A 19,546-nucleotide genomic window follows, 5' to 3' on the forward strand; every position below is an offset into this window, starting at 1 on the left:
GGTGCAATGAAAGAGAAAAGAGAAAAATGGGTTAGGAACAATGAGATCCTATGAGGGTATAATTGGGGAACGTAAGAAATATTATGTTTAGCCAACTTGAACCTCATTCCCAACCCCTTCCTCATAGTCTCTCTACTATAGGTTCATAGATGTGAAATATTTCCTTACTCATGCTCTTTCTTAGCTGCCATTTCAGGAAGCAGTGAGTCATTAGCAGGAACCTGCTAGGTTTTTTTCTGGTTAAGATTTAGCACTTAGGGTGAAAGAAACAGATGAAGCTGTCCTGCTGCTTCTCCTTTCTTCCTTCTCTCTGCCATAAATAGAAATGAGATATCTGCATTTGAGACAAATATCTTGTGAGAGTGATGGGAAAAGTCTGAGAAAACTCTAAGGAGACTTGGGTGATGGCACTCAGACATAACTGAGTTGCTGAGTGCACCCAGCAGCCTCCTGCTTTAAGTCTTAACATGGTGAGAAAAAGAAATCTGTATTTTTCAGCTGAGGTTAATATTGTTTCTTGCAGCTGAAAACATTCATATTTGATTCAGAAATATCGAAATAAAGACAGACTCTGAGAAGATGAAATTAATAAGAGATTGGTTAGAAAGGTCAAGAACAGAAAAGCTGAGTGTACTTGTCCAGAAAGATGGTGGAATGATAATACAGTAGAGAAATCCTGTGGGTGATACAAACCTCTTTGGAGCATATTGATCCCAAAATACACATAGGACATCAAGACATAGTGGGATGATGCAGGCTATTTGCTATTGTATGAGTAGCCTGCAGTCTGAACTTGACAGTGATAGCTGAATTATGGCAGTGATTAAAAATCACTAGAGGTAATAACGCAGGAGACAATTGTAAACATCTACAATTAGTGGGTATAGGAAAGAAGAAACTCCTAGTAGAAACAAGTAACAGAATATGAAAAATATAGAAGCCTGGAAGTAAGATAGAGCTCCAAAAAGATGGGTTGGCACATCTTCATCTTGAAGAGACATATTCAAACTGATATTTCTCACCACATGCTGCCTTCCCTTGCTATTGAGCTCTCTAACTTGTTTTTCTTGCCCTCCCCTACTTGCTACAATCTCAGGCCAGCTCAGTTAAAAAGCAAACAAACAAAAAACCTTAGTGTCTTAACTTCATTGTGTGAATCAAAGTCATACTATCAATTGTTCTTTTTATTAATTAATTTTCTTCTTTGATGACTACTGGAAATCTTGTATTTTCTCTCTCCTTCAAAATCAATTACTATACCACCTACAATCAAATCAGGAAAAGATAGGTAACTATATAGAAAAATGGGCAAGGCACTTGAACAAGCATTTCATAAAAGATATCTAGAAAGCCAATAAATATTTGGAAGTTTCTCAATCTTATCAATAAACAGGGAATTGTAAAATAAAACAGCCATATATGACCACTGCAAACTGATTAGAACAGCTAAAATTATGAAGACTGAAAATAGTAACTATTGGTGAGGCTGTAGAGAAACAGAGAGTCTAACATATGCTGGTAGAAGAACAACTTTTTTGTAGGATTGGCATTATTGATTAGGAATAAATATACATATACCTTATGATCCAGGAATTATACTTCTAGGTATATACTTAAGAGAAATATGTATAAATGTGTACCCAAATAAATTTACGTAAATATTTAGAGTACCTTGTATTGTTACATTAATAGTTCTCAAATGAAAATAAAATTCAAATATCTACTCCAATTAAAATGGGAAAAAACCTGTGGTCTATTTCATACTATGTAAAAATACACTGAAATTAAAACAAAAACAAAGTACTGCTAGATACTTCATGAATAAATTTTACACATATAAAAGTCAGCAAATAAGCCAAACACAAAAAAATGTTTAAAAAAGATGAGCATCCAAAAATCCCAAATTCAGAAATCTGAAAGCCTCCAAAATCCAAAACTTGAAAACTGACATAATGCTCAAGGAAAAAAAAAATCTCAATGGAGCACTTGAGATGTCCAGATTTGGTGTGCTCAACCAGTAAGCATAATGCAAATATTCAAATATTCAAAAATATCCAAAACACTTCTGGTCCCAAGTATTTCAGGTAAGGAATATTCAATCTGTATATGCCTTCATATAAAGTTCAAAACTAGAGAAAATAATGCATTTATATAAATTTCAAAATGAACAAAGGTGACTACATGGTTAGAAGTCAGGAGAATGGTAAATCTGAAAGGGAAATGCTATGGTCTAAATGTTGGTCTCTTCAACCCCCAATTTTATATATTATAACCTTATACCCAATGTGACTGAATTAGGAGGCCAGGTCTTTGCAACTGATTAAGTCATGATTAAGTTATTCCTCATGAATGGAATTAGTCACTTTGATAAGAGGTTCTAGAAAGCCCCACACCCTTTCTGACATGTGAGAAAGAGCAAAGCAAAAAGGCATCATCTGTGAAACAGACAGCAGCCCTACGCAGACACCAAGTCGGATGGCATCTTGATCTATACTTCCAAGCCTCCAGAACTGTTAGCAATATATTTATGTTGTTTTTATATTACCCAGCTTAAGGTATTTTTTTATAGCAGCCCAAGCAGACAAAGATAGAAGGTAACAGGTAGTATTTGGAAGAAGACACAATTAAGGATTCTGAGTGTTCGAAATACTTTTATCTTGATAGAGGTGATGGTTATAAGGGCTCAGAATAACCCATGAAGCTATTTGCTTATGATTCATGCTGTTTTTGGTATGCATACATTTCTTAAATTAAAATATTTTTCAAAATTTCTTAATACATGATTGTGAAGTTTTTACTTCAGAACCTCCTGATTGATTTTCATTACTCCATCCCACCATCATTTTGTATTCCCACCAAGCTTTATTTCTGGAAACTTTTTTATGCCTCAAATGTCCAAACCTAATAATGACTGTATTATGCCCTTTGTCCCTAAAATTTCCCATCTCTTTCATAATTGACACTTTTAATTTCCTATCTGCCTCTCTCTTCAGCTTTATTCTTAGATGATTAGATCACCAATGAGACATATGGAAGTCTACATTTCAAAGAACTTTGCTTCACCTTTGTTGATAACAGGAGGAACTGTCTAGGGAGAGGGTAAAAGTTTGTTAGAATAATCTTGATAATGGGTACATCTACATCTGCTATATCCCCATTTTATTCCCATAGTATTGATTGCTTCTTTGTAGTTACATTTAAAGCTGCTCATTCCTATCTTTATTTATTAGACTGAGAGGTCCAGGAGACTAAATTAGTAGGCATTCATTATATTTTTTAAGTTAAAGAAACCCTGCAAAACACTTAACAAATGGCTTTAGCAATCAAAGTACTTACAGATGAGATTTACATATAAAACCTAAAGTAGACAAGTTTATTTTACGTCTTAATGGGAAACAAAGAAAGTGTCTATCTCAACCACTTTATAATGTCATATTCATTGAGAACAGTAGAAAGGTAAAGGAACCATCATTTAATAGCAGAATGTATGCCAATCCATTTGGTGTTTTATATTCATCATTCTCACGCTGAATTTATAAGGTGGGTGCTGTTATGTTAAATTAGCACTCTCAAAGAGAGAGATGCAGAGAGTTAAATAACCTGCTCAAGATCATGTAACAATTAAATGACCTAACCAAGATTTGAACTTTATATTGTGTGATCAAAAACCCATGGTCTTTCTTCTGTATCTTGCTGTCTCATATCCAGGAAGGTTAATGAGACATACATGTATACTAAGGAAGCAGGGACTGCTGATTACTTGCATAACATTTTAAAATATGATTTTTTTATTGGCCTCCCTTTATTTTGGTGCTTAACATTTGATATCTAAATTAAGAAGACATTATCTTTATATCTTTTGTAATGCACCACTTTCAGAGTTATCCATCAAACCAGTTGGAAGTCGTGGTTAGAAATTCCTAGAGACTGCTGATAGCGGTACTGAATATCTTTTCATTTGTTCCATTCATTAGCTTCAATAACTGAATATATTAAGTAGACCTCACACATATATTAATCCCATAACTTATTAATGTTCAGAATAAAATTCAATTGTCACATTTTTAAATACATGACTTGATTGCTAAATGAAACAGAAGTGCTATTTAAGGATTTTAAACACAAATTATGACGGTTGAATGTTGCCCCTTTAATTTTTTCAAATAAACACTAGAAAAACTTTCTACAAACACATATATACAAAGAGACATGACTTCACAATAATTTAGCTATGATTTAGCAGTGTGTAGGAAAAAAAATAAAGTTCTCATTATAGACAGTATAAAAAAATTTCAAGATTCTTAGGAATAAAATGGCCTCTAAAGTAACTTGTATAAAATTTGATCTACAGATAAAGTTTAATTCTGCATTTTTCCGTCTTTAGATACTCAGAGTTAAGTGAAAACTGATTTATATTTAGAATGACAAAGTACCAGTTGAGCTTTTAACAGACCTAGCATGTAGCTCCTGTCCTCAGTATTTAGTCTGCTTCCTGCTGACTGACCAGCTGAGTACCAATGACATCACCTGCAGCTTGCCTGGCCTCCTGACTAGAGGCAAATGCAGAGAGCAGCTGCTACTAAGGAGGGGAGACCACAGACGTTGGAAAAAAAAAAAAATAGCAGTTTAAATAGAATTGCCCAAAGCAAAAAACAATACAGATTTTCTTTTAAATGTAAGGCTTACTCTTTTTTAACTATTGTAATAGTTTTACTGAGACACAAGCTTAAGTACTTCACAAGTAATACAATTAGAACACTCTTGAGTTGATGTTTGGAGTAAGATGGGAAGAAGAAAATGACGTACATACCTTCGCTTGTCCAGCTTTTGTGATGGCAGGAATATTAAAGTGCTGTCCAGTGTAAAAATGCACCCCGCTGAACAGGATCACTGCAATGGAATCTCCTTCCTTCTCAATTACTTCAAGGATATCCTCTATTCTTAAGGTTTCTTCCCCCTAAATCAAGTTAGGCACAAGTTATGTCATGTCAGCAATAATAAATTTGTCATTTCATATTTGCCATTCTAAATTTCACCGTAAGGTCCTCTGCATTATAAATTAGAAGATTTTTTTCGGATAAGCCTCTTTAAAATTCTGCCATAAGAGCAGCATTTGAGCATAATTTTATTATTAATAAATGATAAAACATTAAAAAGCAGTTTTTAAAGTGAAAATCTGCAAAAATCTAGTTGGTTGATTTGTTCTCCAGTATTTTTAAATTAATTGGTACTATTTCCACAGCTATAAGTTGTTTTTACCTTATTCCTGACCAACAAAACAGCACAAAGTGCAAGAAGTCCATTAAGTACTATATAGCAAGATACACTGTTGGAAACTGGTATTCCATTTGTCAATCTAATATCCTGCTATTTTTTCCAGAAAAAAGAAAACATGCCAGGTGTCGTGGCTCATGCCTGTAATTCCAGCACTTTGGGAGGCCAAGGTGGGCAGATCACTTGAGGTCAGGAATTCAAGACCAGTTTGGCCAACATGGTGACACCCAGTCTCTATTAAAAACACAAAAATTAGCTGGTGTGGTGATGCATGCCTGTAATCCCAGGTACTCGGGAGGCTGAGGCATGAGAATAGTGCCACTGTGCTCTAGCCTGGGCAACAAAGCAAGACTCTGTCTCAAAAAAACCAAACTAAACAAAGAAAATATAATACTTACATATCTTTCATCTGAGTATTACCTAGCCAATATCTTCTATTATGTTAAGAGTAAAATCTTCTCCAAACTAATCTAAAGATCAAGACCCAAACAAAAAGAAAAACATCAATAAAACTGACTATATTAAAGAAGTTTTTTTCCTTATATCTTCCCACTATAACTAATGATTGATTACTTACTGAAAGTTGTGAATGAATTTAGATTTGGTCTTGTCAATAACTAGAGCTGAAAAAATTTAGTTAAATATGAAGTACCTATGGGTATTTTAGCAATTCTGATCTACTCACGAAGTTTTCATGAATTTTCTCCAGTGCTGTCTGACATGATTTTGAGGTCTATGCATCATTAATTACATTAATATTTAGAGAAAGCTCATTAAGATATTATCCTACATTTTACTTTTAATTTTTAACTGTCTTGCTATCTGCCAATTACTCTGCTCCATGTTAAGAGAGCACGTGTGTGTGTGTGTGTGTGTGTGTGTGTGTACGTGTGTGGGTATGTAAAGCACTCTCTACTAGAAGAAACCTGGAATTCGTTTACAAAATGGGCATCAATAAAAATTGGCATCTCAGTATCAATGAGATCATCATTAAAATCTCTAAATTATTAAGTGAAGCATACTTTATATAAAGTATTTCATTAATTATAAGTAAAATTAATAACTTGGCAATCCAAAACTCTTTATTCTTAAAATCATCTAATAAGATTTACCCACATAATTTCCATTAAAATGGTAAGGAAAATACTATTTATATTAATACTTAATTTGTATCTTTAAAAATCTGTATTAAGCATATAAGAAATATATTTCTTAGTGACAGGATATTGCCCTCTCTCATGTTGACTTGTTCTAGGTAATGCTCAACAGTGTTCCAAGATTATGAGTAACTCATGAAACTCCACGATTTGGCCACTTACGTTAGCAGCTATATTCATTTTTGCTAGTAATTAACAATTTATATCCTCTCTTATGAGAACTTTTTATTCCATTAATTTATTGCATGTTGGCAAATGGAAGTGAATAGAGTACATCTTTAATTTATTCAAAGTAATTCTGGGTTGAAAGAAGTAATTGTTCAAACAATGACTTAGTGGCCTGGGAGCATCTTATGTGAAATCTAAAATTTATTCTGTATGATTTTCATGGTGACAAATTACACAAGCTGCAGGGTTTATATGTCAAAGTCTGTGCAGCTGAGCCTTATATCTCTATTAATGTAAAGTACACATTTAGATCTTAGGTCAAGCCTGATTAGATACATTCTTTTGTTACCTGTTTAAATATAAAGGAGTCTCAGAGAATAATGTAACTTTCCCAAAGTCACATACCCAGTAAGCTAGAGAGTCTGCGATTTCACTGGCAACATTAGCCAGGCTGTAAAGTCCAAGCTCTTCCCACTATACCACATCCCATTCTCCACTAACCTAGTCTAAACACAGAAAAAGTCTGATACAATAAGAGGGGACATGAAAGGTAGTCATGATTCCACTTCAACAAATAATTCTGGTCTTTAGCGTGATTTTAGTGGCACCCATGGTCATGACATTTGAAATTGAAAATGGTATACTAAATTTGTCACCCTTTTCCCATCCCATTGAAGAATATGGCAGACTCCAGTGGTATTAATAGAAAAATAGTTTGCTTGCATATGGCTAGCCCTTGAAAAATGAAAATAAATAGACATCTGAGTTATCATCTATTTTAAGCAAAATGATTTAATAGTAACAGAAGTATACGTCCTTTATGCTTTCTTGAAAGTTCCACTAAAGTAATGAAGATTTTAATAAACTTTTGAGGAAAATGAAGAAAAAATCAATACTAAATAGTGCATAATGAATATTTATTTCTTTCTCATATACCTCTCTTGGCTTTATTATCCGCATACTCTCTTCAATGTTAAGTCCATGAAGTTGTAGCTGTGACTCAATAGCATACTAAAAAGGAAAGATGATTTATTTATCAAATCAAGCTGAGAGCATAAAAATACACTGAAATAACAAACAATAAAGTAAAAATAAAGGCATATTATGACATTAACTCCAAGGTGAAGTTTAAAAGACCTAAACAAAATACACAAGAGAGAAGAACCACTTAATAAAACTTACATATAGAATTCTGAACATTCTTTGAGATGGTTGAAAACATAGGGATCTTCTTGACTTAAGGAATTATAAGAGATTTTAGAATAAGAAATTAAATCATTTAAGTCAAAACCAAAATTTGTGCAATAAGAAGAGTGAACAATAGAGATTTGCTATGCTTGAACATAGGATGTATAAATGGTTTACCCTAGGAAGAGTAAGTTAGCTAAAAAAAAAAAAAAAAGCATTATGAATTTTACTTCATTAAGAGTACAAGGTATGTAAGGGGATAAGCACCACACTGACCTGGAATCTTTGAAAGATATTAGGGTTTTTACACATTTTAGCAAGATATTAGGGTTTTATTCATTTTGACATAATTACTTGCCCTAAAATTACAAGATGTAGGCTAGAATAATTGACAGGAATAATATAGAGAAATAAAGTTTCTCTAACACCGAAACTAAAATATACAATGCACTTTTAAAATTTAATTAATTGATTAATTAATTAATTACTTTATAGAGACAGGGGTCTCACTATGTTGTCCAGGCTGGTCTCAAACTCCTGGACTCAAGTGATCCTCCTGCCTTGGTTTCCTGAAGTGCTGAGATTACAGGTGTGAGCCACTGCTCCCAGTCTTACAATGTACTTTTTTCTGTGTTTGTGTCTGAAACCATTAAATTTATTATCAAGTAAGAACAAACATCTTGTCAAGCAAGAAATCATCAAGTTTCTGATGAAATAAAGTGAAACATGACTTTTTTAAGTAAATGACAAGAAATGTTTCAAATATCTAATAAGTAATTTTTTAATGATAATGTGCCAACATTTATGCTAGCATCCTATGAAAACAAACTGGACAAATAAAAGTTTGTATTTCTATTCTATTTAGCTAAAGGGTTAAGCACTGGCATTTGTATTGATTTGATTTCATGAAATAAAACAGCAACAAGAATTAATAAAACATTTATAACTGCACTTGATTTAGACCAGCAGTTTGCTCAATTATCTTTAAAAAGACTAATAAATCAATGTTCCTATCCAATCCTCTCTTCCCTTAACATGTGTTTCATTTTAACAAAAGAAATAAAATTACAATCTATTTAAAAAATCTAAATCAAAAGCATTTGACAGATCTTTTTATTGTAAGATTACTTAGAAAAAAATAGTGAGTATACATTCAAGTCAGGCAAATGATACGCTCCTCTCAGAAGAATAGAAAATAACATAAATATAATTTGAAGAAATCCTTACATGATCAGAAGGAAAGGCTTTGGCTTCTAGAAGGATTTTATACCGTTTTGGCGTAGGCTTAAAAAATGATAACTGCAATAAAACAGATTTATTGAGAAAGCATTAATGCACAATTTATACATTTGTTCATTTTATGCCACACTTTCATTTTATAATCTCCAGCATTTTAAAGACATTAATTAAGTCCACATCTAAACTATCAAGGGTATCTTTTCAATTAGCCATGTTTCCAGTGAATTGCAAAGAGAAAGAAGATATTGGTTCAATTTACTTATCAATGAAACAGCAAATGGGGGGAAATGTGAATGAGATAACAAATTCTCAAACTTTGCTTATATGTTAATTGATGAAACTTAAAATCAGATGATTAACATAAAAAAAGATGTTAATTGAAAAATTACCTTCCCAAAACATTTCATAGTAATTTCAATGGTGTGACACTGAAATATTATGGTCTATGTATGTGTTATGCGTATTGACAGTAGCTCATTTGTTAAAGTGAGGCTGTTTCATTTCTCCACACCATTCCTAGAGAGTGATATTACAGTAATAACAATGAAGAGGATAGCTACTGTTAACTGGGTGTTGATCACTGGTCAGGGTGCTAAAGTAATTTTCACATATTATTACATTTAATCCTCAAGCAGATCTTTGAGGTAGATATTATTTTTCCCATTTTTACAAAGGAGAATATTAATACTTAGAGATGGCAAAAATCTTTTTCAATGTCAAATAGGCATTATGTAATTTAGCTGGGAGTCAAATCCAGGGATATCTGAACTTGTAGACATGTTTCCAAAACATACTTAAAAAATGAAGTCAACTTTTCAAAGCCTTGGGCAGTCACCATTAACACGATATCCCAAATAGATAACACATTGGACATTTTAAGGTAAAACTATTCATTGAGTAAGATGTAAGAAGTGCTTTAAATACATTAAGTCTTTTAAAGTACTAGACCCCTTTTTAAAAATGTAATTCTCCAAGTCTTTTTAAATCTATATCAATCTACAAAACTATACTGATCCATTAACTTATTCTGCTGAAGATATTGGAAAACTGTCTTTTCAAAAAGCTCAGTGCTTTGCTAGCATTGTACATCATCGTCTTGGAGGCTTGAAAGTAGTTTGCCTATTTACCCAATATGGCTCTTATTCTTTATTTTCTCATACAAGAACTGTTCATCATTCTTAAGCTCTTCTCAAGAGTCAACTCTTCCAAGATTAGGAAGAAGCTATTATATCATGGTCCAGCATTTCCTAGCAAAAATGAAAATGACTTCACAATTTGTGTTTAAATAAGTAAACCCTAGAAGCTCATGGATTAAAGATAGAAAAACATCAGATTCTATAAACGAAAGTGTTCTAAACTTTAGTGGGAAAGAAAACTTACCAGTAGAAGATGTAAATTTATAGTCAAAGCATTCATTAGGGCTATTTCTTTCTCACTGGCTCCTGTAAAATAAACATATAATTTAGATGTTTCTATTATGTCTAAAGATACTGAAAAAACAAACTAGGAAGGCTTCACTCAATCATTCTTAATGTCTTTAGAGATAAGGGCATATTTGATGTGTCATCACAAAGAAATGGAGTTTTCCCACTTGACTCATTTTATCAAATGATATCTGGACTTAGAAGCACATAGCTAGCTAAAAATAATATTTCTTTTATGATGTAGTAAATAACAACAAAATAATGAAACATTTGCTTTTTCCTGGAAACTAAAAATGATATATCCTATTACCAGCGCGATTGTCAAATTCCCAAGGAGCATATTTTTGTGGTAAGTACATCTTCAAAGGAATCTAAAAAGATATTAAGGCCAATTACATTTTTAAAGTTGGTTGTTTCTAATATCAAATTAAAATACACCTTTAATAAAAGGAGGCTACTTTGTAAATCATAAGTCACTGTTATTACAGTGAGATATACAAGACAACAGATCTGCATAGCAAATTATGACCCAAATAGCTCTGACGTTTATTCATACACACTGAGATAAAAGATAATATAGACATGTATTGTCTGATGAGAAAATAGTAAAAGACATTCACTACATAATTATTAATATAATCTGATCTAATTCCTGCTAACAAGGGTTTTGACACTAGAAACAGACCCAGAGACAGAGAATATATTGGTTACTTAAGAATTCAAAGCATAATAACAAAATAATAATACCTTCCATGTTTTGAGTTCTTATGATATTTCTTCAAGGCAATTAGACCTATGTAATAGAAATTATGTCCCTTTACTGTCACTGAGAAAAATGGGATGTGTACTTTAATGTTTTAAGGCTGAACTAGATGTTAGAGAAAATACATAACACAAATCCACATTTTGTATCCAGAGGGATATTTCTGATAGAGTCCCATTTTAAAAGAATAGACAGTAAGTAGAATAAATGTAATAGACACATTCCAGGATAAGTTTACTAGAGAGGAGAAGCCATGTAAATAAGTACATAATTTAAGAATGTATATTTTAACACTGCCATTTAAGGAAGGTCCTGTATCTTTATTGGGTCAAGGAAAACTTCTTGCATTTGCTACATAGATTTCTCCATTTGATATATAAGGTTGATGAACAAGTGGTCCATGTTAAAAGATGCATATTTGATCATTGTTAGGTGGCTAATATCTAAAGTGAAGGGACAGTAAGAAAACTCTTACTGTGGCCGGGTGCAGTGGCTCACACCTGTAATCCCAGCACTTTGAAAGGCCGAGGTGGGCGGATCACGAGGTCTGGAGTTCGAGATCAGCCTGACCAACATGGTGAAACCCCATCTCTAAAAAAGAAAACTCTCACGGTATATTCCTAGAACTACATAATTTGTCCTAGATATATTAAATAGATATGAATATGATAAGCTTGTGTTGCATATCGTGACATACACCTTCTTCTCCATGTTTCAAAGAGAAGATTTCTTTGAAATACGGTCTAAAAAGTACTGCCATCTCCATTATGTTTGTTTCTCTGCATTATTGTGGAGGCTAAAGCAACTCCATATTGGGTTTTATTCCACCATGGTGACTTCTGAGTAACCCTTATGCTGGGAATGCCTTTAAGGTTTCTATTTTAACTACTGCTACAATAAATCCTGCCCTTAGGTAGATTCACATAGCGTTTTTGTCTTTCCCTGAGGGGTTGACTTCATTTGTCCCACACAATCCTTCCCTCTGTTATATATAAGTCCTACGTCTGGTGTGGGTAATGGTGCAAGGGACTCACTATCTAATCTTGCGGTTGCCAGTTCCCAGGACATGGTGATTTCTGTTTCTCAGTCCCTGTTAAATGTTTTCTTTCTGAGAAACTGGCTTTGTCAGTCTCTTTCTTGGGCCTTTCAGCTTCCTCAGATTTGTTGGCTTGAATTTGTTGGAATAGGTTGGCTTGAACCTGCTGACCACAGAACAACCATGATGTGAACATTTACTGCTAAACAAACACTTTTACTTCTAAAACAAAAACTATCTAAAGTATCTAACTTCATCTTACTCTTGACTCTGTTATTTACACACATCTTTTGTGAAAACAATTTATTTAAAAAGAATGCCAAGGTGAGTAGAAGGGGGAAAGAAAAAGTAATGTGAAGAAAAAAACAGAATTAGTAGACAGAGAAGCATTTCAAAGAATAAAGTGAGGCGAAAATAAAAGAAAAAATAGTTACCACAAATGAACATCAAGAAATGGAAGAGGTAGGAAGGGAAAGACTTTCTGTAGAAGCTCAGACATTCTAATTTTGCTTAAACATCACATTCTGATTAAAATGAATATAGTGGGAGGCTGAGGCAAAAGGAATGCTTGAACCCAAGTGTTCAAGATCAGCCTGGGCAACACAGTGAGATTCTGTCTCTGCAAACAATTTTTAAAAATTAGCCTGCTGTAGTGGCATGCTCCTGTAGTCCCAGCTACTCAGGAAGCAGAGACAGAAAGAGAGCTAAAGGCTGCAGTGAACTATAATTGCACCACTGCCCTCCACGCTCTAGCCTGGGTGATAGAGTGAGAACCTGTATTTTAAAAAAGCAAAAACAAAAAACAAAGAAAGAAATAAGAAAACAAAAAACATATAAAAAGAAATTTGGATATAGGCTGGGTGTGATGGCTTACACCTGTAATCCCAGCACTTTGGGAGGCCAAGATGGGCGGATTGTTTGAGCTGAGGAATTCAAGACCAGCCTGAGCAATGTAGTGAGACCCTGTTTCTACTGAAAACACAAAAAAGTAGCTGGGTGTGGTGGTGCATGCCTGTGGTCCCCGCTACTTGGAAGGCTGAGTTGGAGGATTGCTTAAACCTGGAGAAGGTGGCAGGGAGGGAGAGGAGAGGTGGCAGTGCTACCAGCACCTAGGTGACAGAGGGAGACTCTATCTAAAAAAAAAAAAAAAAAGATTATTGCTAGAACACTTTTGTTCTTCAAACAATACAATGTTCATTTTGAATCACCTAAAGTTTTTCTGGCTTGGGAATGTGATGCACCTATGCACATGTTCTCCCCCAGATGTGCTGGGAAGAATTAAACTACACTTATACTTGGTATGGCGCTTCCCTCATCTCACTTTCAATGGTCTTCTCATGCTTGGGTAAACTCTTTGTAAATAATCCCTTCCTGATTTCAATAATTTGTACACATACACAAACATTATTGTACAATGGGCCACCTTAAATTAAACTTAACTGAGCACATCAAAAAATGCAATCTTCATCTGCTACTGACCTTTGTCCAAGGACGGGGTTAGTCCAGCATGCATGAATGCATATACTTATAACTGGAGGTGGTGCTAATAGTAAATTTTTAAAACATTAACAGAAGTGTTATTACAAATATGACCTAAAGACACTAAAGAATTTGGTGTTCTTAACATCAGCTAGAACAGACTGATTTTTAGTGTACAGGCACATTTTGTTTCATTGAACTTCACTTTACTGTTTTTTGTTTGTTGTTTGTTCTTTATTGTGTCACCCAGGCTGGAGTACAGAGGCAGGATCACAGCTCACTGCAACCTCTGCCTCCCAAGCTCAAGCAATCCTCCTACCTCCATATTGGAGGACATTCCACCATGTCCAGCTAATTTTTTGTATTTTTGGTAGAGACAGGGTTTTATCATGTCCAGGCTGGTCTCAAACTCCTGAGCTCAGGTGAACTGCCTGCCTTGGCCTCCCAAAGTGCTGGAGGGATTATAGGCGTGAGCTACCACACCTGGTCTTTTTTTTTTTTTTTTTTTTTTTTAAACAAATTGAAGGTCTGTGGCAATCCTCTATCAAGAGAACTTATCAGTGCCACTTTTCCAAAAGCATCTGTTTACCTCATGTCTCTGTACCACATTTTGATAATTCTTGCAATATTTCAAACTTTATTATTACTTCTGTGATCAACAATCTTTGATGTTAATACTGTAATTATTTTGGTATGCTACAAAACACACTCATATGACAGAGAACTTAATAAATGTTGTATGTTCTGACTGCTCCACTGATCAGTCCTTCCCCCATTTCTCTCCCACTTCTCCAGCCTCGCTATTCTCTGAGATTCGACTTTGAAATTAAGTCAATTAATAACCCTACAATGACCTCTAAGTGTTCAAGTGAAAGGAAAAGTCACAAGTCTCTCACTTTAAACCAAAGGCTTAGTAAGGAAGACATGCCAAAAGCTGAGGGAGACTGAAAGCTAAGTCTTTTGCCAAACAGCCAAGTTGTAAATACACAGAAAATGTTCTTGAAGGAAGTTAAAATTGCTACTTCAGCAAACACAAGAATGATAAGAAAGATCAATAGTCTTGATAAGGTTTGGCCGCATCCCCACCCAAATCTCATTTTGAATTCCCATGTGTTATGGGAGGGACCTGGTGGGAAGTAATCATGAGGGCAGGTCTTTCCTGTGCTGTCCTCATGATAATGAGTAAGTCTCTGGAGATCTGATGGTTTTAAAAACAGGAGTTTCCCTACGCAAGCTCTCTCTTTGCCTCCTGCCATCCATGTAAGATGTGACTTGCTCCTCCTTGTCTTCTGCTGTGATTGTGAGGCTTCCCCAGGAACGTGGAACTTTGAGTTCACCTGTAAACCTCTTTTTTTTAATAAATTGCCCAGTCTCAGGTATGTCTTTATCACAGCATGAAAACAGGCTAATACAGTAAATTGGCACCAGCAGAGTACGGCATTGCTGAAAAGATGCCCAAAAATGTGGAAGCAACTTTGGAACTGGATAACAGGTAGAGGTTGGAATGGTTTGGAGGGCTCAGAACAAGACAGGAAAACATGGGAAAGTTTGGAACTTCCTAGAGACTTGTTAAATGGCTTTGACCAAAATGCTGATAATGATATGCACAATGAAATCCAGGCTGAAGTGGTCTCAGATGGATATGAGAAGCTTGTTGGGTACTGAAACAAAGGTGACTCTTGTTATATTTTAGCAAAGAGACTGGTGGCATTCTGCGCTGCCCTAGAAATTTATGGAACTCTGAACTTGAGAGGGATGATTTTACAGTATCTGGCAGAAGAAATTTCTAAGCAGCAAAGCATTCAAGAGGTGACTTGGGTACTGTTAAAGGCATTCAGTTTTAAAAGAGAAACACAGCATAAAGGTTTGAAAAATTTGCAGCCTGACAACAAGGTAGAAAAGGAAACCCATTTTTTTGAGGAGAAATTCAAGGCAGCTGCAGAAATTCACATAAGTAACAAGGAGCTGAATGTTAATCCCCAAAAAGTTTCTCCAAGGCATGTCAGAGGTTTTGAAGGCAATCCCTTCCATCACAGGCTCAGACGCTTAGGAGGAAAAAGTGGTTTTATGGGCTGGACCCAGGACCCCCCTGCTTTGCACAGCCTAGGGACTTGGTGCCCTGAGTCCCAGCCACTCCAGATGTGGCTGAAAGGGACCAAGGTACCTACAGCTCAGGCTGTGGCTTCAGAGGGTGCAAGCCTGAAGCTTTGGCAGCTTCCATGTGGTGTTGAGCTTGCGAGTGCACAAAAGTCAAGGTTTGGAAACTTCCATCTAGATTTCAGATGTATGAAAATGCCTGGATGCCCAGTCAGAAGTTTGCTGTAGAGATAGGGTCCTCATGGAGAACCTCTGCTAGGGCAGTGCAGAAAGGAAAAGTGGGGTGGGAGCCCCCTACTGGGGCACGACCTAGTGGGGCTGTGAGAAGAGAGCCACCATTCTACAGAACTCAGAATAATAGATCCACTGACAGTTTGCATCATGTGCCCAGAATAGTAACAGTTCCTAAATGCCAGCCCATGAAGGCAGCTAGGAGTGAGGCTGTACCCTGCAAAGCTACAGGGGCAGAGCTGCCCAAGACCCCATGGGAACCCACTTCTTGGGTAGTATCACCCAGATGTGAAACATGGAGTCAAAAATCATTTTGGAGCTTTATGATTTGACTGCCCCACTGGATTTTGGACTTGCATGGACGTGTAGCCTCTTTGTTTTGGCCAATTTCTCCCATTTTGATCAGCTGTATTTACCCAATGCCTGTACCTCCATTGTATCTAGGAAATAATTAACTTACCATTGATCTTACAGGCTCATAGGTGGAAGGGACCTTCCTTGTCTCAGATGAGACTTTGGACTGTGGACTTTTTAGTCAATGCTGAAATGAGTTAAGACTTTGGGAACTGTTGGAAAAACATGATTGGTTTTGAAATGTGAGGACATGATTTTGGGAGGGGCCAAGAGTGGAATGGTTTGAATTCCCATGTGTTGTGGGAGGGACCTGGTGGGAAGTAATTAAAGCATGAGGCCAGGTCTTTCCTGTGCTGTCCTTCTGAGAGTGAATAAGTCTCATGAGATCTGATGGTTTAAAAAAGGGGAGTTTCCCTAAACAAGCTCTGTTTTTGCCTGCTGCCAACCACATAAGATGTGACTTGCTGGTCCTTACTTTCTGCCACTATTGTGAGGCCTTCCCAGCTACGTGGAACTGTGAGCTCTCCATTAAACCTCTTTCCTTTGTAAATTGCCCAGCCTTGGGTATGTCTTTATCAATAGTGTGAAAACAGACTTATTGCTGTTATGGATAAAGTTTGAGTGGTCTGGTCAGATAATCAAATCAGCCCCAATATTTTATTAAGCCAAAGCCTAAACCAGAGTATGGCCTCAGTTCTCTTCAATTCTTTGAAGCATGAGAGAGGTGAGGAAGATGAAGAAGAAAAGTGTGAAACTAGCATGGAAGCTTGGAAGTTCAAGGTGGACATAAGTTCCAGGAAGAGGAGCATGGGAGCCCGGAGGTGACCCGGGTGCATCTGTGCCACTGCCTGCATAGGGTCCAGGTATACTTCTGTATTATCAAATGCAGATCCCTTTTTGACACTTTCTTCAGTGGACACAATTATTAGATCTTAGTTGAAATTTGGTCATTTCAACTGAAAAAACAGAGGCAACTACTCTTCTAAAATAAAGATGCATCCAGGCCTGATTTGCAGGACCCAAGGACACAAAAAACTTTGAAGAGCACTCTCTCTACAGGGCATCCTGACAGCAGCAAACTGAATCCTGCTCTTTTTCAGCCTATAGCTATCTAGCCTTTCATGATGCCCATGGTATTTCTGTAGATGATGCCAGCAAAAGAGAGAAAGTCCATGATTTTACCCCAGGTTCCTTATATACTTAAATGTAATTATAGCACACAGCATGATCAGCAGAAATACAACCCATAACCATTGTCCAAGAGCATATTACCAGGGGCAGGAGTAATTGCTTCTTCATTCTTCTTTGGAATAATCCTTCATTTTGGCCCAAATGAAGTATTCCCGGGATAATCTTTGGATCAAAAGAACCTGGTGTATCATCTTTCTCAACCAAGTAAGTGCAATGAATGCTTTTGCATTCCAAAGTTTTGAGCCCACTCAAGGGATCAAGGAAATGGGCAAGGAAGGCAATGTTATGCGCCATCTTGGAAGAACTGGGAGAAAGGCTGTTAAAGAAACAGCAATATTCAGGGCAGTGCTGTTTGGGACATTATTAGCTTTTATACTGATGTTTTCACCTACATTTTAAAAAGACAGTATAGTAAGCTTGAAGAGGAAATTTCATCTGCAGTATAAAAACCAGAACTTTTCTATGACACAGGTGTGACCACAGGGTCATCCAGCCCTCATCGATGACTTTGATTCAAGACTTCAAGTGGAGGAAATAATTACAGATGTAGTGGAACAGCCAAATAACTAGAATTAGAAGTGGAGCCTGAAGAGGTGTAGTGGTGAGTTTTACATGAATTTGTCTGGTTCCTACTTAAAAATCTTCCTCTCTCAAGGTTTCAACTTAGATAACTCAACCGAAGTTTTCTTGGGAAACTCAGAGGTGTCTGTGTTAACAAGATGACTTAAGATTTCACATACTGAGATCATTTACAGACCAGTTGTATCTGGGGTCTTTTAAGGATGGCTGGACAAAGAACAACAAAAGGATATACCATCTGACATCACTCACAGAAGTTGCTTGGGGAAGGAGTGAGGTGAGAATCAGCCCATGAAAGGGTACCACGAAATTACTAATAAACTTGTTTCAAGTTGGCTATTTGAAAAACAAAAAGTGCAAAGTGAAGTAGCAAGGGCTGAAGGAGAACCTGCAGCAAGTTATCCAGAAAATTAAACTTTGATCGTTGATGCGGGCTTCACTAAACAACAGATTTTCAATGCAGATGAAAGAGTCTTCTATTGGAAGAAGATGCTATCTAGGACTTTTATGGCTAGAAAGGAGGTCTTGGCTACAAAGCTTCAAGGGACAGGCAGAATCTTATTTGGGTTAAAGTAGCTAATGACTTTAAGTTTAGGCCAATGCTTATTTACCATTACAAAAATCCCAGGGCTCTTAAGAATTATGCTAAATCTACTCTTCCTGTGCTTTATAAACGAAATGACAAAGCCTGTAAGACTATTTACAGCATGGTTCACTGAAGATGTTAAGCCCACTGTTGAGACTTACTGCTCAGAAAAAAAAAAGATGTTTTTCAAAACATTGACTGCTTATTGACAATGTACCTAAGTCACCCAAGAACCCTGATGGAGATGTACAAGGATATTAAAGTTTTCAAGTTTGCTAACACAGCATCCCTTCTGCAGTCCATGGATCATGGAGTAATTTTGTCTTTCAATTAGTATTCTTTAAGAATAAAATTTAGCAGCTGGGCATGGTAATCCCAGAACTTTGGGAGGCCTATGCAGGTGGATTGCTTGAGCTCAGGAATTTGAGATCAGCCTGAGCAACACGGTGAAACCCCATCTTTACCCAAAATACAAAAATTATCCAGGAATAGTAGCAGGTGCCTGTGGTCCCAGCTACTTGGGGGAAGTTGAGGCAGGAGAATTGCTGGAGCCCAGGAAGTCAAGGCTGCAGTGAGCTATGATTGCATCACTGTATTCCAGCCTGTATGACAGGCCAGAATAAATAAAAATTAAAAATTTGGATAAAAGGCCAGGTGCGGTGGCTCAGGCCTGTAATTCCAGCACTTTGGTAGGCCAAAGTGGGTGGATCACCTGAGGTCAGGAGTTCAAGACCAGTCTGGCCAATATTAAAATTATAAAAAATAGCCGGGCATGTTGGT

General features: G+C 36.1%; 1 protein-coding gene across 3 annotated transcripts in view; it reads right to left on the minus strand.

Moving 5' to 3' along the window:
- The window catches only part of KYNU (kynureninase), a 156,895-nt gene that overhangs the window by 75,347 nt on the left and 62,002 nt on the right, over positions 1–19,546 (minus strand). For all 3 annotated transcript variants that reach the window (XM_017523238.2, XM_017523236.2, XM_017523237.2), the window contains 4 exons: positions 10,407–10,468; positions 9,015–9,086; positions 7,536–7,610; positions 4,811–4,957 (listed from right to left, as the gene is read on the minus strand). In XM_017523238.2, coding sequence (XP_017378727.1) covers positions 4,811–4,957; positions 7,536–7,610; positions 9,015–9,086; positions 10,407–10,468 — 356 coding nt within the window. The remainder of the gene's footprint in view (positions 1–4,810; positions 4,958–7,535; positions 7,611–9,014; positions 9,087–10,406; positions 10,469–19,546) is intronic.

This window comes from Cebus imitator, unplaced genomic scaffold (genome assembly GCF_001604975.1).
Source record: "Cebus imitator isolate Cc_AM_T3 unplaced genomic scaffold, Cebus_imitator-1.0 Scaffold27, whole genome shotgun sequence".
NCBI lineage: Eukaryota > Metazoa > Chordata > Mammalia > Primates > Cebidae > Cebus > Cebus imitator.